The sequence below is a fragment of the Sus scrofa genome, chromosome 3 (genome assembly GCF_000003025.6).
Source record: "Sus scrofa isolate TJ Tabasco breed Duroc chromosome 3, Sscrofa11.1, whole genome shotgun sequence".
Taxonomy (NCBI): domain Eukaryota; kingdom Metazoa; phylum Chordata; class Mammalia; order Artiodactyla; family Suidae; genus Sus; species Sus scrofa.
This window is the reverse complement of record NC_010445.4, coordinates 48,674,888-48,698,430: the sequence shown is the minus strand read 5'-3', so window position 1 is coordinate 48,698,430 and position 23,543 is coordinate 48,674,888. Positions and strand designations below refer to the sequence as shown.

General features: G+C 48.0%; 1 protein-coding gene across 4 annotated transcripts in view; it reads right to left on the bottom strand.

Annotated features, from left to right (window-relative positions):
* The window catches only part of ST6GAL2 (ST6 beta-galactoside alpha-2,6-sialyltransferase 2), a 75,669-nt gene that overhangs the window by 25,349 nt on the left and 26,777 nt on the right, over nt 1–23,543 (bottom strand). For all 4 annotated transcript variants that reach the window (XM_021087112.1, XM_003124855.4, XM_005662348.3 and 1 more), the window contains exons 2-3: nt 8,704–9,642; nt 755–852 (exon numbers count right to left, since the gene is read on the bottom strand). In XM_021087112.1, the coding sequence (XP_020942771.1) occupies nt 755–852; nt 8,704–9,586 (981 nt within the window). In that variant the 5' untranslated portion in view covers nt 9,587–9,642. The remainder of the gene's footprint in view (nt 1–754; nt 853–8,703; nt 9,643–23,543) is intronic.

The following is a 23,543-nucleotide window of genomic DNA, read 5'->3' as shown; positions in this document are numbered from 1 at the left end:
GTCTGGGAACATTCATGTGCCGCACCTTTGGCCCTAAAGAGCAAAAAAAAAAAAAAAAAAAAAGCGCAGAGATACTTTCATTTAAAAAATTTTCCAATAACAAACTCAAGTTGCTGAGCTGCTCTGCCGAGCCCTGAATTTTGTTCCTTTGCTTTTCTCCCTTTATCCCGATGACTTCTTTGATTTAACTTTCCTTTTCTCCTTTCACAAAATGCAATAGGCTAAAGGTATTTCTACCTTTACTCCGATTTTTCCTCCTGATTTTATTTACTCATTTTTTCCCTCCTCACATCACACATGAATTCCCATTTCTCTGCATTTTTCCTAATACTCTTTTTTAAAATTAATTAATTAATTTATTTATTGTCTTTTTGCAATTTCTTGGGCTGCTCCCACAGCATATGGAGGTTCCCAGGCTAGGGGTCGAATCGGAGCTGTAGCCACTGGCCTACGCCAGAGTCATAGCAACGCGGGATCCGAGCCGAGTCTGCAACCCACACCACAGCTCATGGCAACGCTGGATCCTTAACCCACTGAGAAAGGCCAGGGACCGAACCCACAACCTCATGGTTCCCAGTCGGATTCCTTAACCACTGAGTCATGATGGGAACTCCATCACTAATACTCTTAATTAAAAGACCCACAGAACCAAGCCAGGTCACAGTCATGGATAGCAGCGTGATTTCTTTTCACTCACCCATGTAAACTATTTGCTTATAAAATGTCCAGCCACGAAAGCACTCCATCCTCTTACCTGGGAATTAATGATGCGGATGGTGGTTTTATTTCCCACATCCTTCTCGTAGCCGTGTGTAGGAGCAGAGTTAAATCTCAAAACTGCATCATGCGAATCTAAGGGCACAGAAGTGACAGACTCACTTTTTTTTTTTTCCTCTGCAGAATCAGCATAATCAAGGAAAATAGATTAAAGCAAATCTTTCAACACTTGAAGCCACTGAGACCCCTTTTAATAAGGTTCAGAGATCCAAACACATTTTTTGGTATACTGTCTGTCTGTCTATCTATCTATTTTGGGCTGTCCCCCTGGCATGCAGAAGTTCCTGGGCCAGGGATGGAAACTGCGACACAGCAGGGACCCGAGCTGCTGCAGTGACAGTGCCTGATCCTTAACTCTTTGAGTCACCAGGGAGCTCCTATACTGTAGAGTGACCCTGGCCAGGGGGCAAAGAAACATGAAAAACATATAAATCCATTACACCTGTTCCTCCATCATCTAAGTTATTCTTAGATACTTGGTCTGTGTCAGTCTTTAAAGACATGCATTGTGTGGGACATTCCAAGACACGCATGTATTTCTAGACTGCTTTGTGGAGTCTAATGTGTTTCTCAGACTCAGGCTGAAACCAGAGTTAATCAGCAATAGGGAGTGTCTGTGGGCTTCCTTCAGCTCCAAAGATCCCAAGCATGGGGCTCTGGTTTAACCTGGAGCAAGGACAATGCCTGCTTGTGAGAGAGCCAGGGCTGAGGTTGCAAATGTCTGATTTGCCCAAGAGCCCTGTAGGTGACCCTGTGGCCAGACCCCACCCACACAAGCCCCTAAAGTGGTGGCCTCGTCATGGAGCCTGCTGCCCCCTCTGACGGGTCTTCTTGGAAGGGCTTCCAACCCCCTAAGCGGCAGACACTCAATGTGCATTAACGCCAAGTTCCAAAACGGCGAGTCTTTCTCTACAAGCCCTGAACACGGAAGAATCTGGATTCCTTTTGAGCACCGAAATGACTCCACTTTTGGAACACAAAGAGGGCATACAGGATGCCTGGCTACACCACCAAAAAAAATCCTACAGCATTCTTTTAGGGGACTTTCTGCAGGAGTCGGCAAGCTCTGGTGTGTTTTAGTAAATAAATTGTACTACGGCACAGGCTCACGCGTGTGTTTATCTACCATCTGTGTTAACGGCAGAGCTGAGACAGAAGCCCAGTGGCTCAAGGCCTAAAATAGTCACTGCCTGGCTCTTAGAAAGAGTCAGCACATCTCCAGATTTCAGGTGATCTTGGCTTTTCACAAATGGTGCCAAAACCCCAGGCACTTCCAATTTTCTTTCTTCACAACTTAAGCACTGGTTTGCAGTTTGGGGAGGGGGTAATGATTTGCCTTATTATTATTATTATTATTATTATTATTATTTTTGAATAGAGTTTAATCTTCAAAATTCAGATGATACTTGAGCTAAAAAAACTGGATCACCCAAAGCAGTGGTTCTCACTTTTTAGTCTCAGGATCGCTTTACAATCTTGAGAATTATTGACAACTCAGAGAACTTCTGTTTGCTTGGATTATATCTGTCAAAACATATCACATTAGTAAGTAAAAAAAAAAAAAGAAAAAATTATTTGTTATCTTTGCAAACACACTTTTTTTTTTTTTTGGTCTTTTTAGGGCCGTACCTGTGGCATATGGAGGTTCTCAGGCTAGGGGTTGAATGGGAGCTGTAGCCACCGGCCTACACCACAGCCACAGCAATGTGGGAATCCAAGCCATGTCTCCGACCCACACCACAGCTCATGGCAACACGGGATCCTTAACCCACTGAGTGAAGCCAGGGATCAAACCTGCATCCTCATGGATGCTAGTCAGGTTCGTTAACCACTGAGCCATGACAGGAACTCCCCCAAAACACATTTTAATGAAAAATAACGTTGGAAAAAATAATGAGAAGATGGGCACTGTTTTAAGCGTGTGCCAACCTCATTGACATCTGGTCTTTTAGGAGATGACAGGTTTCCCATATCTGCTTCTATAGTCAATCTGTTGCAATATATGGCTTTCATTGAAGTTTATGAAGACTCAGATGCATCGTTGAGAATGAAGTATTTTAAGAGTCTTTCCAATTACTGGCAATATTCTCCTCTGATACTTGAGCAAAGTGGACAAGAGCTAGTTTCTGAAAGGTCCCTGGCAAAGTGGAATGAAAAACAGTATCAATGAACTTCTCATGCTGTTACATTAAAATCTCTGAGTTAATGTTGCTCTTAAAATAGAGGATTCATCTGTTTCGCAGTTAGCTACAAACTCTCAGCTCGGTAAGTTATGCACATCTTCCAAATACTGGTGCATTTCCTTATAAAATATCAAATATCATTCATATTCCCACCCATCTCATGATTTTTTAAGTTTGGGAGGCTTCCAGGCTCATGGTTGAAAAGCTTTAATTTTATCATTGGCAACCAACAGTGTCAGTTATTTTCCTAAAAGTGACAGGCTTGCTTACTTCCTCTTTGAGAAAATAACTGCCAAGGATCCAAGTCTAAATAGTGTCTGTTTATCGGTCATCTGTTTCAAGTATAATTGTGTTGCCTGACAAAAGTGGCCGCTTCCACTCACGACTCAGTCCCACAAGCGCTTTTCCATTGTGGGTTGGTTTGCAGAAAGGCTTTCATCTTATTTCCCACTTTGACTTAAAACACCTGTACTTCAAAGACGGACCTCTAATAAGACGAACCATTTTTACTGCTTTATCAGACATTGGTCCATGGAGCTGGCACACTTTTCTTTTACTGCTGGGCTTGGCAGCAAAATATTCCCTAAGTTCTAGTTGGATACCACTGCCTTAATGTGTGCTAAGAAGCTGTTCATTCGCCATTGCTCCCACATCATCCGTTCAGACGTCAGCAGTTAAAAAGACCACTGATGGGGGTTGGGGGGATGTACTTGGGCTGTGGGATGGAAATCCTGTGAAATCAGATTGTTATGATCACTATACAACTACAGATGTGATAAATTCATTTGAGTAATAAAAAAAGAACACTGAAACTAGTATAAATATAGTTCTCACCTTGTGACGCCCCGAAAGGGTCTTGGAGACTCCAAGCACCAGGCTAGCACATTCTGTGACCTGGGGCCACCCCCCAAAGGCAGAGTAGTGGAATAGCCTACTATAGGCACCAGGGCAAGAAGTGTGATGCTGGCACTCCTGGACCAGTGCTGCCACCAAACTCTGCTGCCCTTAGACACAGCCCCTGTCAAGAGGTAAGGCGGACAAAACTTGGATGCCAGGCAGTGGCCATATTTCTAAACATGTAGAAGTTCCAAATTAATCCCATTGCCCCGGAAAATGTGCCAGCTTTCCGATGCCAGTGTGCGTGTGTGTGTGTGTGTGTGGGTTTGAAGCCTTAGAACAACCCGCCAAGGCACAGAGTGAAGAAACGTCACCTAGCTTCCACTCCTTTGGAAGTGGTGGGACTCAGAAGGGTTAAAAGGCCAACTTTGTGGAGGAGGCAGAGACAGAGACGGTGGAGAGGTAGGGATGGGGCTGCTGTTTGAAGACTAACCCCTCCCACGCCCCCTGCCGCAGCATCAGTGAGCAGATGGACTAGGATGGACCGGGAGCAGATCAGGGGACGAGCTGAGTTGGTCCATCAGGCGAGGCTTATTTGTAAATGTGCATCTGGTGGTGCTTCTCCCAGATAAGGCGACTGAAAAACTAGCTGTCCGTTCATATTTACAGAAGAAGGAACAGATCAGACAGCCAGCGCCGGAGAACAAAGTGTCATTTCTCGAGACGGCATTTCCAGGCTAGAGCCATTTCACGGTGACCTTGAGAACAGAGCTAGCCTAGGAGCATCCACGTGGGAAGATGAAAACCCTGCAAGGAGCAACCAGCTAGGAGGTGCATCAGCATGAAATCCATGTCCAGCCGCAGGCACTGCACCCAGCGTCCCTCCTCCTTTCCTGAACTCAGCCAGAAAACAGAATCTGCAAGAGCAAGAGAGCCAGTGCCTCCAGTCTTTGGGGAATGACCTGCCAAAAAGATGGGTCTTCTCTCCTGCCAACCCACCGACCCGCTCTGTCCTGCCTCAATGGGACTCCTGCCATCTCTTTCCTTCTCTGGTGTGCTGAATCTGGGCTCCAGAGCAAGCTTTCCAACATGAAAAGCCGACCCATCACTCCCCCACTTCCAAGATTTCAACACCACGAGGCTCAGGGGCCAGAGCTGGAGTTTCTGAGACCCAGACTGGGGTTCACACCCAGTTCTGCCCTCTGTGCCTCAGTTTCCTCATCCATAAAATGGGAATGATCGCATCTACTACTGAGCATTGCAAGGTTGCCAGTGAGCGTGCACAAACATTTAGGGCAGGGTCATCTATGCAGGAAGCACCAATAAGCAGTGTCTGTTGTCATCACCTTTACGTAAAGTGTGGGGAATGACATACTGGAGCATGCGGCGGCTGACCAGCCTCCCAGGCTGCTCTCCATCCCCAGTTCCCCAGCCCTCATCACCCACACATGGTGCTGTTTCTCATCCACCTGCTCTGCTGGCCTTTGGCCTGGATTCCCCTCTTAAGACACCAGCCCTTGTGGTGGGGTGGGATTCCGTTCTCATTTTTTCCTTGTTAGTCTAAGCAGCTCTCTTGTCTTTCTCATCATGATATGAGAACTGTGTTTATAGTCTTGTCTTTCCCACTAGACAGCAGAGGATTTGCGGGTCAGACCTACGCCTTATCCATCTTTCTGTCATTAGTGGCGAGCACAGTATCTGGTGGAGAGTTGGGGGATCCATGCTTGTTGAATGACTATATGATCTGCCTTCCTGATTTTTTTAAGGTGAGGTAACAAGGACATGCAAAACCTCAAGCTCTCCCAGGAAGATGCTCGACTCCCTCACAGTCTCCGCCCACCCTCCCGTTTCCCACACACGTCCCCGAATCTGTTTCAAGGAACAAATCCTGGCCTATATTCAAGACCAAGACTGTCAGTTAGTTCTGAGTAGAATTGTTGTGTCTGGAGCATCTTTCTCTGAGATTGCTGGGAGAGATCTCACTATCAGATGATTATCGTTTCTAGGATGGGTGAAAAAAGATCATCTCACGACTCTAAAGAAGAATGTTTTATGTTTCCAAAACAGTTCAGCTTGCTTTCTGATGACACATTCAAAGTGGAGGTGTTTAGAACTGCTATGCTGTTCTTCTCGAAAACAATGACGAGGTATGACTCCATCTAAAAGAATTGGGGAAATGGGAATGGAGTGGCCAGTGGGAAGAGGGCAGCCACGTGCAGCCCTGGGACCGCCTGGTCCCCCAGGGGGAGGGGCTGGGCCCCACGGAGGGGTGGCAGACTGACCTGGGCAGCAGCGGGTACTTCTCCTGGCTCTGCCCTCAGTTTTCCATCAGACCATGACCTTGGGCAAGTCTTTGGCTCTTCACCTAGTACATGCTCAGGGGTCAGGATGACTTTTGCTCAATAGTACAGCATGCCCGGAGTTCCCACCATGGCGCAGCAGTAATGAGCCCGACTACTATCCACAAGGATGCAGGTTTGATTCATGGCCTCACTCAGTGGGTTAAGGATCCATCATTGCCATGAGCTTCGGTGTAGGTCAAAGATGAGGCTCAGATCCCATGTTGCTGTGGCCATGGCATAGGTTGGCAGCTGCAGCTCTGATTCAACCCCTTGCCTGGGAACTTCCATATGCCACGGGTGCAGCCCTAAAAAGCCAAAAAAAAAGAAAGAAAGAAAGAAGGAAAGAAAGAGTACAGCAAGCCCAATTCCAGATTTCCTGAAGGAATCCGCCCTGTGAATTGGTTTTCATTAAGAGAGCTGTCAGCAACTGTGTGCTGTTAGGTGTGTGCACATTCAGGTGAGTTGGAAGGAACCAAGTCAGCCCCTGGCAGGCACCAGAGCGGAGGCTGAGAGGTACAGCTTATAGAAACAAGGCTTTTTGTCTATACAGACAGCACTACGCTATTGTGACCAGATTCTTAAAAAGGTAGCTACAAAATTGTTTATAGAGAATTTTAAAAAACTTCTGGGTATGTTTGTTCCTCGGTTTCCTGTCTATGCTTCTAAACATAAAGCTTCATACAAGTGCAAATTCTAATCAATTAAACTGGATAGGAGAGACTAACAAAGACATAACTGACATGTCACACTCCCTAGAAATATGCAGTTCCCAATGTCTTTCACACTCTCTTTCAAATTCTGAAGAGAGGAGGGTTTACAGGGCTCTGGTCAGGGATATTCATGCAGGAATAAAGAGCGAGGAATTCTCCCCAACAGGCAAGAACTATCCAAATGCACAGCTACAGATGTGGTGGGGCTTAAAACAAAGCAAAACCAAACCAGGAACCAGTCACTGCCTGCCTGAAAGCATGCTGCTTAAATTCCTTCTTACATGCTTAATCATGGTCCTTGGAAACAGAGTGGACGTGTGGCTTTACTTCACCCGGGGGCCTCAGAACCACCGCTTCTCACTAATTGGTTGCAGTTGCTCCGCTCCGGCTTTGGCTGCAAGCGGATGTGACACACGCACCAGTGTGATTATGAGGCTGCTTACTGCCAGCGTGGGGACACTGGGACCCCAGGCCCCAAGCCCAGACTCAGGCCTTATCTTTTTTCAACTTCTTAAAAATTTCACATTCGGCCTTGCTCCCAGGAGTCTATGCGAGGAGAGCAGGATTGTGCAGCCTGATGGTAAGGGCATTGCTCTATTTCAAGAGGGCCCTGTAACATCAGCCACTCCTCAAGTATGTGGAACAATGAATGGGTCCCAGAACCAACAGTGGTGACCCCTCTTTAACCAGTGGGCAGTGCCTCCTGAAGGTGACTGCGAACTCAGCTCTGAGCTAATGCCCCGTGCAGTGGGAATATGAACGCCTTGTTTTACATCTAGCCTTGAGGCTGAGGCTGAGGCTGATCCACACCTGTTTTCCTGGCACCCAGTACAGAAGCCAGCACAGAGCAGGGGCTACGCCCGTGTTTGCTAAGTGAGTGGAAGAGCCCGAGGGTCCTGGGGCAGCAGCAGGCTGGCCTAGGCACTGAGGGGAGTTGGAGCCTTGGACTACACTGTGGTTTCTCGAGCAAGAAGGAAGTCTTTACCCAGATGCAGGAACCCTCCTGAGCGGCCCACCTGCCACCTGCCCTGTGGATTTGGGGCTCCAGGTTGCAACATCAGCTCCCACCTGCATTTCCAGCCATCCTACCTGCCTGCCCTGCAGACTTTGGACTCGCTATCCCCACACTGCAGGGGCAAAGGCCTTAAAATAAATCTTTCTCTTTACATGCATATCTCACTGGTATTTCTCTAGAGAGGCCAGACTAACAGGAACCACTGCAGGAATGCGCTCCAGGGCTCAGCCGTGGACCTGAGGACAGTTCAGAAGGGAAGGTCCCTTATCTGCCATCCTGGAGCAGGTCCCTGGGAGGCACCCTGGCCAGGACCCAGAGGCTGAGCGTGAGCCGACCTTGTGAGGTCAGAGCTCATGGCTCCCTAGGAATGATGCTCTAAACCAGCAGAGCCTGGGGACAGGGTGTTAGTCCCTGAAGGAGTTAAATTTATCATGCTGCAAACTCCTCTTTGGAGCTGACTCTTAATGGGCGTTGTCCTGTGGGGGTTCCCCTGCTGTCTTTTCTGTTCCTCCTGCTCCCCCATAATCCTGCCACATTATGCGTTCAGCAGCCAGCGGGCTGGATTCTCCCGCAGGTGAATTCTGAGACAGGGCAGCCAGATTGGCCTTTGGCCTCCCACTCCCCTAGCCCCCAGTTTCGGAGTCCACCTCTGCTCTAAATCGCCCCAAAGGAGACCTCTGCTGGGATCCCAACCAGGCTCATTCTGTCCCAGAGAAGGAAAGTGACCTCAAATTCTCTAGAAACACCAGGCCCTCCTGGCAGGGGTGGGACGGTGGAAGGATGCTCAGAGCACTGGGCAGGGCTGGCGCTCAGGACCAGGCGGTAGCCGCGGGACCCACCTATCTCCTCGCCTAGGGATGAGTTGAGGATGGCACCGGCTGACGTGACCACGGCGCAGCTCCGGAGCCCGCGCGGGAGCAACTGGCCGAGTGGCACGGCGGGGACCAGCGTGCGCCAGCCGAGCGCCGAGAAGGGCGGCTCGGTGCCATCCAGGGTGCGCACCCGCACGCGGCCCCGCAGCGCGCACAGCAGCTCCGCCCGGCTGCGCCCGGCCGCCCGGCGCCCCCGGAAGCGCACGCCGTGCTTGTTGGCACGAAGGTAGGCGCCCATGGCCTTCTGCAGGCGCGGGTGCAGCATCCTCGAGGACGCGTCGCCCTTCCAGAGCCGGCGCAGCAGGGCCCGGGACAGGGGCGAGTACAGCCGGTCCCCGTCCTCCTCAGGCACCACGCTCCTCCCCTGCCTCCGTGGCCGGCGCTTCGCCCGCCGCCCACGGGCCTGATGCTCCGGCCGAACCCTCTCAGGCCAGCCCAGCTTTGCGGGGGAGAGGGGCCCCGACGTGTCCGAAGCGGCAATCTCCGCGGGGAAAGCGCTTTGAGATTTTCTCCCTTTCTGGGGCGAAAAGAACCCTTCATCTTCCAACCCGTCCTGGGCCCATGTCTGAGGGTCAGCCGGCCTCGAGTGCAGGGGGCCGGGCGGGTGTCCATGGAGCAGCCCCCTGCGTGCGTCCGCACTCTCGGGTAGGCCCTCCGATGCACCCATGATGGCCCTCTGCCTCCCCTGCACGGGCAGGAGTCGCCTGGTCTCCAGGAAGGAGAAGGAGCTGGGCGCGGGCTCGGCAGGGTTGCTGTCGGTGAAGTAGATGAAAATCACCACGAAGAAGAGCCCCCAGGCAAATATCCCGCACAGCACCCCTTGTCTCCATTGCTTCAAGTGTGGTTTCATGGCAGGTCCGCGGGGTCAGCACCTAGTGTCCCAAGGCGGCGGGAGGCGGGATGGACCTGGAAAATAGCCAGGAGTTCGAGTTAGCCACGGGGAACAATGCTGGGGACCTTCTACCTCAGAGGGGCTTTGCGGAGGGTTAGGAGGGGCCGCAGTCATCTGGGGTTTCTGCTAAATTCAGGGGCCATGTCTCTCCGCCCTCCACGTCTGTAAGACACGGGGACCCACGGCCTTGGCTGAGGGTCTTGGGAGAGGGAGATGCCGTGGGTGTACCCCAGAAAACCTCTGGAGGTGCCTCAGTGATGTATCTGCTTCTCTACCCCAGGGCTGCTTGATCCCGGCCCATCCTGGGCACCCCTCCCTGCAGCTGGGTGAGTGAGTTGCAGAGCCCTGCGGGGGGTGAAGCAAGGAGGAAGGACCCCTCCAATCACCAAAGGTTCAAAGCTCAGCTTCTGTCCTGCCGTCCTGCCAGCGTTTCTAAGGGAAACTTCCAGAAGGGCACCAATGGTCCTCAGTAAGTGACTGAGGCTCCGGGGGAGGCTGTGCTGGGTTGTGGACTTCAAAACAGCCCCTGGATAATCACCCTCTCCAGGAGCCTCTGATGGAATAAGGGGCGGATGCAAACTCTGAAACGAGGCAGATTAGGGAAGAGCCTGATTCTAGGTGAGCTTCCAATGGGGCGAGGGGGAGGGAGGAGGCAGAGGTGTTCCAGGTAAGGAGAGAAGGACCCGCCTCCACTCAGTGTCCCCCTCTTCATTAATCCTATGGTGTTAGCCGGAGTAGCAGGTGCTCTGCTCAGGACTAAGGAAAACAATAATGTATCAATAAGAAATGCGCCTAAGCTTCAGGAATGTCAGCGAAGCCCCCAAAAGGGGAAAATAGAAGGAATAATGCGTGAGCTACAGGAGCATTAGGCTGACTCTGAATAAGCACTGGCTGAGAGAATGATGTGAGTCCCTGTGTGTGTGTGTGTGGGGACATGTGTGTGCTGAGGGTGGGAGCTGTGCATCTGCAGGTGGCACATCTGTGGGTTCATTGACAGGGTTAGAAGCAGTAGGGAAGACATTTGGAGGAAGCTTAACTGGGAAGCTGCCCCTTCTAGCCCTGGGGGGTCTACGGGGCATAATGGGAAGTCTGGGCCACGGACTGTGTGAGAAGCAGGGAGGAGGGAAGGTCTCTGGGCCAGGGAGGAAGGTGGTTGCAGAAGCTTTTGGGGAAGGGGTGAAGAGGGGCAGGTGGGGCACTGGGGAAGGAGGCAGCCAGGGAAGGGAGAACCTTAGAAAGCAGAGACTCGGGAAGGGAAGCCAGTTTGGCTGGGAGGCACTCACAGGGGGACCTCCTCCCCGGCGCGGGCTGACTGCCTCCAGGAAGACATGAGGGCATGTGACAGGCTGTAATATGGGGGCGGGGTTTTACTCAGAAATCAATCAGAGTGGGTGATACCCAGGTCCCTGAAGTCACCTGGGGAAGCTAGACACAGGTGGAAAAAAGATATGCCAAAGAGAAACCCACATGCTCTGTGGCCCTACAGGGGTTACAGGGATCAAGGGTCCTCTGGCCCTCGTCCTATGGACAGGTGGCCTCTGACCAACTACCAGGCCCAGATCCAGCAGCTTCCACATCCTGCCCTTAAAACGCTGAGGCTGGGGGAACTGGCCACCAGCAAAGCTGCCTCTCTAACCCGAGTCCCCCACACAGTGAGAAAGCCCAAGCTTGCCACGTGGGAAGGCTACGTGGACTAAACTGTACAGTGTCCCCAGCCCTCCCCACCTTGGCCTTCAGTCCAGTGTAGCACTCAGATAATTCCAGCTCTGGCCAGCCTCTGGCTGTGGCCTCATGTGTGACGCCAAAGGAGAACCCAGCTGAGCACAGTCAACCCACAGAACCAGGAGTGGTAATGACGGATCGCTGTTCTGAGTCACCAAGTTTCAAGGTGATGTCTCACATCAGAAATGATCACCGGGAAGTTCCCGCTGTGGCACAGTGGAAACAAACCCAACTAGTATCCATGAGGATACAGGTTCAATCCCTGGCCTCGCTCAGTGGGTTAAGGATCCGGCACTACTGTGAGCTGTGGTGTAGGTCACAGACGAGGTTCGGATCCTGAGTTGCTGTGGCTGTGGTGTAGGCCAGCAGCTGTAGCTCCAACTTGACCCCTAGCCTGGGAACTTCCATACCAAATGTGGTGGGTTCAGCACTAAAAAGCAAAAAACAAAACAAAACAAAAAAACAAAAAAAGAAAGAAAAGAAAAGAGGAATCAAGATGGCGGAGTAAGACGTCATATTCACCCTTTCCACAAACATGAAAAAACACATCTGCATGTAAAACGATTTGCACAGAACATTTCCTGAACTCTGGCAGAAGAACTTAAACCTGCAAAAAGGGCAAGAAACTCCTGACATAACTGGGTAAAACAAAAGAAAGAGAAAGAGAAAGAGAGAAGGAATCAGGACAGGACTAACATTCCTGAGAGGGAGCTGTGAAGGAGAAAAGGAACCCACACTCTGGGAAGCCACCTAACCCACCAGGAGATCAGCTGAGATGGAGGGACCTCAAAGTCGCCGAGAAAAGCACAGCAGCTGGACTGAAGAGGGCAAAGCAGAGTGAGAGCCACACAGATTGTCTGCACCACCGACCTGGATACCATCGCCTGAGACACTCGGCTGGAGGCTGGGCTCTGAGACTCAGGCTCTGGAGGTCAGTTCCAGGGAGAGGACTAGGGTTGGCTGTGTGGGGACAGCCTGAGGGCTAAGGAGCAGTGTGCTACAGGCTGGAGAGTGGAATGCCACGGCAGAGGGAACCTGGGAGAAGGTCTGGGCCCACAGGAGAAGCAAGGCGCCATTGTTGGGGAGGGCGAGAGGAGGAGGGGGGACCACCACAGGAATCTCCTTGCACACACGTGGGCTCTCAGAGGGTGGGGCGCCTCCAGCACAGGCTATGGGTGTTGAGAAGCCACTTGCTCATGCTACAGGAGACCGGGCACTTCTTGTGTGGGCTATGGGTATCTGGGCACCTCTTGTGTGGGCTAAGGGCAGCAGGGGGCTGAGTGCACATGGTGCCACTTGTGTGATCTACAGGTGTTCAGGGACAGACCAAATCAGTCATCTCAGAAACCAGAGGGAGGCGTGGCCTGCTACCACTAGGGCTCTGTGAACAGACTCCACCTGTGACCCCAGGCACCTCAGAGGTTGGCAAAAAAGAGGGCCCTGCAACTGAGCACCACCCGTTGTTGCTCTCACTCCCCTGGGAACACACCCACCCTGCTGCTACCACTAGCAAGTGCTCCAGGCAGTGCCTAGATGCTTAATCACTGTCCCTTCCCAAGACCCTGCAACTAGGAGCAACTGGTGCAGCACCTCCTGTGTGGGATAAAGTGGGTGAAACAGGTGCTTCTTGCATGGTCTACAGGTGGCAGGGGCAAACCATGCAGTTATTGCTGACTCTAGAGGTGGGTGTGGCCTGCCACCACTAGGGGTCTGTGACCAGGCACCACTTGCGGCCCCAATCACCTCAGAGGGCACCACTGAGGAGGGTACTGTGACTGAACACCACCTGTTGTTGCTCTCACTCTTCTGGGAACACACCTGCCCTACTGCTGATGTTACCAAATGCTCCAGGCAGCATCCACACAGGCTTGATCACTGTCACTTCCCAGGACCCTGCAACTAGGAGCAGCAGGGCAGCACCTCCTTTGTGGGCTAAGCAAGAAAGGAGGCTTCTTGCATGGTCTGCAGGTGATGGGGACAAACCACTGCAGTTATCTCTGACTCCAGAAGTGTGTGGCCTACTACCAACAGGGGTCCTTGAACAGGCACCACCTGCGGCCCCAATCACCTCAGAGGGCACCACAGAGGAGAGCATTGTGGTCAAACACCACCTGTTGTTGTTCTCACTCCCCTGGGAGCTCACACACCCTGGTGCTGCCACTGCCAAATGCCCTGGGCACCTCATAAATCTGCCTAAGGCTCATTACCACTTCCCAGGGCCCTGAAACTAGGAGTAGCCTGCTCCACCTTCCTGAGGTCCTTGATGCTGTTAAGAGCCCAGCAACCAGGCACTGACTACTAGCCCCACATTCAGCATCCCGAGGATAACAGCCTGCTCACACTGAAGAAAGAGAAAGCAAATAGCCAAACTCCTGTGCCAAAAATAAATAGTACCCCCCACAAAATACAAAGGGGTGCTCTTGCATAGAAGTAGCCCTCCAAGGCTACAGTTGGCTTCCCTAAACACACAGAAAAAGAAACACATAAGCAAGATGAAGAAGCTCAGGCACCATTCCCAGTTAAAAGAACAGGAGAATTCACCTGAAGCAGCAAACAATGAAACAGTCCTCTGCAGTCTGATGGACACTGAGCTCAAAACGGAGGTGGTGAAAATACTGAAGGAATCAAGGCTGGATATCAAGGAATTAAGAGAAGATATAGCAGTAATGCAGATTGCTTTAGAAAGGAGCTAGAAAAATTAGAAAATTCATTTGCAGAGATGCAAACTGAACTAAAGGCATTAAAGAGCAGAATGAATAATGCAGAGGAATGAATTAGTGACTTGGAAGATAGAATAAGGGAAATCACCCAATTAGGACAGGAGACAGAAAACCAAATGAAAAAACACGAAAGTGATATAAGAGATCTGTGGGATACTATAAAGCAGGCCAATCTATGCATAATAGGCATTCCAGAAGGAGAAGAAAAAGAAAAGGGAGTTGAAAAGATATTTACAGAAATTATGTCTGGAAACTTTCCAAATCTAGAGGAAACAGATATCAAGATACAGGAAGCAGAGGGCCCCAAACAAGTTGAACCCAAACAGACCCACGCCAAGACATATTATAATAAAAATGGCAAAAGTTAAAGATAAAGAGAGGATTCTAAAGGCAGCAAGAGAAAAACAAAGTATTAATTATAAGGGAACCCCTATAAGGCTATCATCTGATTTCTCTACAGAATCACTTCAGGCCAGAAGAGAGTGGCAAGATGTATTCAAAGTTCTAAAAGGAAAAAATTTGCAGCCTAGAATACTCTACCCAGCAATAATATCATTTAAAACAAAAGGGGAAATAAAGAATTTCTCCAACAAACAAAAGCTAAAAGAGTACAGCAATACTAAACCCATTCTAAAAGAAATACTGAAAGCCCTTCTCTAAATAAAAAAAGAAGTAAGAAGAAATAGGATGGAGGAAATCACAATTGAAAGCAATCACTTCAACAGCCAGCATACAGATCTAAAAAGGGGGGAAAAGACTATAAAAGTGACAATAAACACAAGGAACAGTAAAAGGACAAACACGAAGATGTTAAAAACAGACTTCAAATCATAAAATGTGGGGAAGGAAAGTGAGAAAATCTAGACTTTTTTTTTTTTAAATTTTAATAATGTGCTTGAGCCTACACGACTATCAGGCTAAAGCAGGCAGATATAGGAAGGGTTAACATACTTAAAAAACAGGGTAACCACAAATCAAAACCAAACACTACATTCACAAAAACCAAAAAGAAAAGTACTCAAGCATAAAACAAGTAGAAATCATCCAACCAAAAAAAAAGAAAGGAACAAAGTAGAAACATAGGATCAACTGAAAAACAAGGTTTAAAATGGCAATAAATACATATTTATCAATAATTACCTTAAATGTTAATGGACTGAATACTCCAATCAAAAGACACAGAGTGGCAGCTTGGATAAAGAGGCAAAAACCTACCATCTGCTGTCTACAAGAGACTCACCTAGGGCAAAGGACACACATAGATTGAACGTGAGGGGATGGGAAAAGATATTTCATCCCTGTGGCCAAGACAGGAAAGCAGGAGTTGCAATACTCCTATCAGAAAGAATAGACTTTAAAATGAAGGCCACAAAGAAAGACACAAAAGGACACTATTTAATGGTAAAAGGATCCATTCAAAGAAAGGATATTATAATTGTCAATATATATGCCCCTAATATAGGAGCACCCAGATGCCTCCAACAAATACTAACAGACATAAAAGGAGAAATGGATGGGAATACAATTATAGTAGGAGACTTTAACACCCCACTCACATCAATGGACAGATCCTCTAAACAGAAAATCATTAAGGCAACAGAGATCCTAAATGCCACAATAGACTTGAAGACTTAAAGCCTTAGTTGACATTTTCAGGACATTACATAAAAAAAAAAAAAAAAAAATCAGAATATACATTCTTCTCAAGTGCACATGGAACATTCTCAAGGATTGATCAGATACTGGGGCACAAAACTAACCTCAACAAATTGAAGAGTATAGAAATTATTTCAAGTAACTTCTCTGACCACAGTGGCATGAAAGGAGAAATCAACCACAGGAAAAGAAATGAGAAAAAACTAACTACATGGAGACTGAACAACATGCTACTAAAAAACCAATGGGTTAACATGGAAATTAAGAAGGAACTTAAAAATACCTTGAGACAAATAATAATGAAGACACAATCATCCAAAATCTACGGGATGCTGCAAAAGCAGTGCTTAGGGGGATACAGGCCTTCCTCAAAAAAAGAAAAATCTCAAGCTGACAACTTAACCCACCACCTAAATGAATTAGAAAAAGAGCAAACAAAACCTAAAATCAGCAGAAGGAGGGAAATCATGAAGATCAGAGAGGAAATCAATAAAATAGAGATTCAAAAAACAAAAGGAAAAAAATCCATAAAACCAAGAGCTGGTTCTTTGAAAAGGTAAACAAAATTTACAAACTTCTGTCTACACTCACCAAGAAAAGGAGAGAAAAAAAACCCAAATAAACGAAATAAGAAATGAAAAAGGAGAAATCACAATGGATACTGCAGAAATACAAAAAAAAAAAAAAAAACCACAAAAAATCCAAAAACATAAGAGATAACTATGAACAGTTTTATGCCATCAAATTTGACAATGCAGAAGAAATGGACAACTTTCGAGAGACTTACAGCCTGCCAAAACTGAACCAAGAAGAAACAGATTAACTACAATGAGACACCAACATCAAATGCTTTCACTGACATGTGGAATCTGAAAAAAGGACAGACTGAACGTCTTTGCAGAACAGATGCCGACTCACAGACCTTGAAAAACTTATGGTCTCCAGAGGAGACAGTTTGGGGGGTGGGCGGATGTGCCTGGGCTGTGGGATGGAAATACTGTGAAATCAAATTGTTATGATCATTATACAACTACAGATGTGATAAATTCATTTGAGGAATAAAAAAAATGGAAAAAAAATTCAAATATTGTAAAAAAAAAAATAAACAGACCAATCACTAGAAATGAAATTGAATATGTAATAAAACCACTCCCTAAAAGTAAAAGTCCGGGACCAGATGGCTTCACAGGCAAATTCTACCAAACACACAAAGAGGAACTTATATCCATTCTCCTTAAACTTTTCCAAAAGGTTGAAGAAGAAGGAACACTCCCAAAGACATTCTATGATGCCACCATCACCCTAATACCAAAACCAGAAAAAGATACTACCAAAAAAGAAAATTATAGGCCAGTATCTTTGATGAATAGAGACGCGAAAATTCTCAGCAAAATTTTAGCCAACCGAATCCAACAACATATAAAAAAAAATGATACACTATGACCAAGTGGGATTTATCCCAGGTGTCAAGGGTGTTCAACATATGCAAATCAATCAACGTCATACACCACATTAACAAAAAAAAAGTCAAAAACCACATAATCATTTGACAAAGTCTAACATCCATTCATGATAAAAACTCTTACCAAAGTGGGTATAGAGGGAACATACCTTAACATAATAAAAGCCATTTATGACAAACCCACAGCAAATATAATAGTCAATGGAGAAAAGCTGAAAGACTTCCCACTAAAATCTGGAGCAAGACAAGGATGTCCACTCTCACCACTTTTATTCAACATAATATTACAAGTCCTAGCCACAGCAATCAGACAAACAAAAGAAATAAAAGGTATCCAAGTTGGAAGTGAAGAGGTAAAACTGTCACTGTATGCAGATGACATGATACTGTATATAGAAAACCCTAAGGACTCAACCCCAAAACTCCTTGAACTAATCAATGAATTCAGCAAAGTAGCAGGATACAAGACTAACATGCAGAAATTGGTCGCATTTCTGTATACTAACAATGAAATATTAGAAAAGGAATAAAAAATACAATATCTTTTAATATTGCCCCCCCCCAAATTAAATATCTTGGAATAAACCTGACCAAGGAGGTGAAAGACTTATATGCTGAGAAGTCTCAAACATTAATCAATGAAATTAAAGAGGATTCAAAGAAATGGAAAGCTATCCCATGCTCTTGGGTTGGAAAAATTAACGTTGCACAAATGGCCATACTACCCAAAGCAATCTACAAATTCAGTGCAACAGCAACATGAATGGAACTAGAGACTCATACTAAGTGAAGTCAGTCAGAAGGAGAAAGACAAATATCATATGATATCACTTATATCTGGAATCTAAAATATGGCACAAATAAAACTTTCCACAGAAAAAAAACTCATGGACTTGGAGAACAGACTTGGGGTTGCCAAGGGGGGTGGGGGTGGGATGGACTGTGAATCTGGGGTTAATAGATGCAAACTATTGCCTTTGGAATGGATAAGCAATGAGATCCTGCTGTCTAGCACTGGAAATGCTATCTAGTCACTTATGATGAAGCATGATAGAGGATAATGTGAGAAAAAGAATGTATATATGTATGTGCGACTGGGTCACCTTGCTGTATAGGAGAAAACTGACAGAACACTGTAAACCAGCTATGATGGTAAAAGTAAAAAAGTCATTTAAAGAAAAGAAAAGAAACGATCATTGGAGCAAGCTCTGATAAAAACGCCAAGCGAGAAGTGCCCAGAATGCTTCTGAAAGTCCTATATCCTTGAGACAGGAGCCTGGCCTCTCAGAGGGATGACGTGTGTAAATTGTGGCTTCTTAAAAAGCATTTGCTTGGCCTTGTATTCACATGCAAATGAAGCTCTGGGTTTCCTTTACAGTCGTGTGTCAAACACATATACAGAACAAGCTCTCCCCAAGCCAGAAACACTGATGCCAAGAAAGGAACATACAGGAAATAATGCTGCATCAATTCATTTTCTGCCAGACCGTGTGCTCACTTCCCACATTTCCTGGATTATCTCACTTGGTCTTCCCATGGAAATATGGCTCTACCCATTTTCTAGGTGCAGAGGCTGAAGCCCAGAGAGGTTAAGTAACTTTCTCAAAGCCACAAAGAAAGCAAGCAGCAGATAACACAGAAAAGCCCATTTGCTCACACTTTTAGCCCTAAGTTCTGATTCCATCTGATGGGATCGAATGAGGCTCTCGACTCTAAATATCCCTTCTTACACAGTCTGTGGCAAAGGATCATTTCCCCTAAATTGTCACAATCTCAGTACTTTCCTATTTCCATTCCTGAATGTCTCATCCATGTCCCCATGCTCACCCCCAAGTTCTGTCCCCATCTTATCAGGGACACCCAAAGAGCTGTGTGTGGACGTGCACTGCCTAGGGACCACGCTTTGGGCAGGTGCTGCTAAATGATTTTTTTAAACCTATCCGCTCAGGAGACAGCGGAGACAGCGCTTCAAACTGTGAAGCCCAGCCTAAAGATCTAAAAGTGTTTCCAGGATTTCCACTTTCCTATTGGAAATCACAGAATTACCCATAACAACAGTTATTCTGCTTCCCCCCAGCTGAGAGCAGGACCATAGGGTTCTGACACCAGCCACAGCGGTTAGCACGGCAACCCCCCCAAGGGGACTCGGTCTGGAGAGGCTGCCCCCACTTCAGACCCCAGCCTGAATGAAGCAGGACCCCCAGGCCACCCACCCCTCTGATGGTCCGGCTACAACCTGGGGGTTCCCACGCCGCCACTCAGGTTTGATAATTTGCTAAAATGACTTGCAGGACACAGGAAAGCCCTGAACTAGAGGTCACAGGCTTTCTGGAAGGGATACAGAGTTGGAGGTGGCCGGAGGGTCCCAAATGCAGAGAGTCCATGTCACCATCCTCCTGGGGTTGGGGGAACGTCACTCTCTCAGGACATGGAGGCCTTCACCAACCACGAAGCTCCAGTGAGCTATGGTCTCCAGTTTTGGTGGGTCTCATTAGATGACATCACTGATGGACTCTTGGGCTTGGGACCGAACTCAATATTCCATCTCCCCTGCCACACCCTCCCGGCCTCCAGGTCAGGCTGGCCCAAAGCACCCCCCACCCCAATCACAGCTCCTCCTGGAGACTGGACCCCATTCTGGGAGGCCACCCAGAGTAAACTCATTAGCATAACAAAGACACTCTGAGAACTCAGGAAATTCCACAGGTTTTAGAAGCTCCAGGGCCAGAAGGAGGACAAAGACCAAATTATGGTACGGAAGGAAGGCTGCAGTGGCTGATTTAAAAGGCAGCCTGTCTGCTTCTGGCTGGAAATGTTCCTTTCCTTGTTGTCGGCACTGAGAACAGTCTGAGGGCTACTGAAGGACACGGAACAGAGGTCTCCTACTTTAGCATTTGCTTGAGAGACTGTTTTTATTTTTTATTTTTCTGCTTTTTAGGGCCACACCGCAGCATACGGAGGTGCCCAGGCTAGAGGTCAAATCAGAGCTACAGCTGTCGGCCTACACCACAGCCACAGCAACGCCAGATTCGAGGCGAGTCTGCAACCTTTCACCACAGCTCATGGCAATGCTGGATCCTTAACCCACTGAGAAAGGCCAGGGATTGAGCTCTCGTTCTCATGGATACTTGCTGGGCTCATTACCGCTGACCCACAGCGGGAACTTGGAGAGACTGTTTTTAATGCCCCAAATCAAAGGGCTGGGGTGGGTGAAGCCTTGATCTGGGGAGGGGCCTGCAGCTTGGAGCTGAGGGTCAGGGTCCCCCCACGCCAGGTGCCGTCCCCCCCCCCCAACTGCCTCCACTTAGCAGAGTCTAGAGGCTGCAGGAAATGAACCTGGAGAGGAACCTCCCACACTGCAGGGCAGAACTCAGAGCATCTGCCTCCGAGGGGCGCCCAGCTCCCACCTAGCCAAGGAGTCTCGAAGCCCTTTCCTTCATGAGGAGATGAGAAATGTGAGGAAGGTAATTAGGGAGGTCCAGGGACTCAAAGAGAGAAAGAGAGTGTTCCCGTTGTGGCTCAGCGGTGCCAAACCCGACCAGTATCCATGAAGACACAGGTTCGATCCCTGGCCTCGCTCAGTGGGTTAAGGATCTGGCGTTGCTGTGGCTGTGGTGTAGGCTGGCAGCTGCAGCTGCAGCTTCGATTCAACCCCTAGCCTGGGAACTTCCATATGTTGCAGGTGTGGCCCTGAAGACAAAAAAAGAAAAGAAAAACGAGAGGAAGGGAAAGCCCAGAGAATGGATGGGGCTGCAAGGGGCCAGGACCCTGGAGGAGACGGTACCCTCCTGCCCCCTGCCCCAAGTGCTGGGAGGTGTTCAGGGTGGGGTTTGTGAGGCCTCTGCTGAGCCAGGACCAGCATCACTCCTCGCAGGACCACTTCTCGTCAGGTGAGACTTCGTGCCCTGATGCTCAGTAATAGTAGAAAGGCGTGGGTTGGCTGCTTCTGTTCTTGGTGAGCCTTCAGCCGTTAATAAACCAAAGCCCTCCCTGCATCCTCTGATACGGCAAACCCCTGTTCCCCATTAAGGGAACATTCTCCAAAATGATGAACTCTCAAGGCTGCACACATCCTCTGCTGGCAAAATGCTACAGAAATCATTACATGGATCGTGGCCCCTGTCATCGGCAGAGCTGCAAAGATCCAGGACACAGAGAGGTGGAGGATGGGCTCAAAGTCATAGCTGTGGACCAGCCTTCGCCTTCCTATATGGCCTAATAGGAAGAAATGTTGGATAAGTACATTTTTTCCCCCCTAGTATAGCACATCTGAAATACTGCAAGCTGACACTCCCCACTCCATCTCATCATCAGCATGATCCACATCAGGCAGCTATAAATAGAGGCCATCAGGCAAATCACTGGTCCCCAGGCGAGGTGAAAAGGGGCTTCCCAACCACAGGTTCACGCCAGCCTCACCGGGATGGTTTCAGTAACGGAGGCTGTGGAGGTCCTGCCCCGTCCCTGGGAGGAGGTCTGGCATAAACGCCAGCTGGGCATGTGGCTTTCTCTTCTCTCCCACAGCAATGATCCCAACATTGCCGCCTGGCCGTGCTAGGGCGTCAACTCCAAGGGCACATTCTCTGCCTGTTTCCACTCATTCCACCCCCTGCCCCCCACCCCATTTCCTACCTTTCCCCCACTCTCTGTCTCCTTTCTAGCCAAGCCTCCAGGAAACATGAAGGCAATGGTACAGACAAAACAATGATTCCACTGCTAGAAATACTTTTCTTTTTTTCTTTTTAGGTCTGCACCCACAGCATATGGAAGTTCCCAGGCTAGGGGTCCAATCAGAGCCACAGCTGCCAGCCTACACCACAGCCACAGTGCAGGATCCGAGCCCCATCTGCAACCTACATCACAGCTCACAGCAACACTGGATCCTTAACCCCCTGAGTGAGGCCAGGGATAGAACCTGCATCTTCATAGATGCTAGTCAGGTTTGTTACCACTGAGCCATGAAGGGAACTCCTAGAAATGCTTTAGATTGTTCTACCTGCTTGGAAACTCTGGTGCTCACGCCCTAGATACTAATTCTCAAAGAAATGATAATTAGTGGGGGTTTTTTTTGCTTTTTTTTTTTTTTGCTTTTTAGGGTCACACATGTGGTATATGGAAGTTCCTAGGCTAGGGGTTGAAACAGAGCTGCAACTGCAGGTGTACACCACAGCCACAGCCATGCAGGATCTGAGCCACGTCTTCGACCTATACCAGAACTCATGGCAATACTGGATCCTTAACCCACTAAGCGAGACCAGGGATCGAACCCGTGTCCTTATGGGTACTAGTTCGGGTTCATTTCCACTGAGACACAACAGGAACTCCCTCAAAAGCCTTCAAGTCATTCAAAAAGAAATCACATTTTCCCAAAAGGCAGTTTGTTTTTTTATTTTTATTTTTTAAAACGATTTTTATTTTTCCATTATAGTTGGTTTACAGTGTTCTGTCAATTTTCTACTGTACAGCAAAGTGCCCCAGTCCCACATACATATATACATTCTTTTTCTCACATTATCCCCCATCCTGCTCCATCATAACTGACTAGATTGAGTTCCCAGTGCTAGGCAGCAGGAGCCCATTGCTTATCCATTCCAAAGGCAATAGTTTGCATCTATTAACCCCAGATTCATAGTCCATCCCACTCCCTTCCCCTCCCCCTCCCCCTTGGCAACCACAAGGCTGTTCTCCAAGTCCATGAGTTTCTCTTCTGTGGAAAGGTTCATTTGTGCCGTATTTTAGATTCCAGATATAAGTGATATTATATGGTATTTGTCTTTCTCTTTCTGACTGACTTCACTTAGTATGAGAGTCTCTAGTTCCATCCATGTTGCCCAAAAGGCACAATTTATGATGCTGGCCAGTAAAATTATGAAATGTAAGCACCACCGCAGACAAACATTACGATGCAGCTGAGGGGTAATACCTTCTTATTTTGTGCCAGGGTAAAGAGAGGTTAACCCTGGGCTTTTGCTGCTGCAATGATGTCCTTCCCACACTGTGAGGTGGACAAGCTTGAGCACCAGCTTCCTTGAATACAGAGTGTGTTTTGAACACACGTGAATGGATGTGTCTGCTACAAGTGCCCCTGGGCCATGCTTTTTCTTGGTCTGAGAAACATTGGTGCCCGTTTTCGTGTGTAGACGTTGTCTAAATGATCTTAATTCTAAGTATTTGTCTTAATGCTGAAATAATAATGAAGAAGATTTAGTTTATCTTAGTAGCCTTGGGGGTCATTTTCTTTTAAGAATCATCTTTCTAAAATTAGCTCTGTCACACATCCAGGAAAACGCTGTCTGCAGAGCACAGGAGATGCCACTCAGCTGGAATTCTGCTGCCTCTTCACCACCTCAGGGGT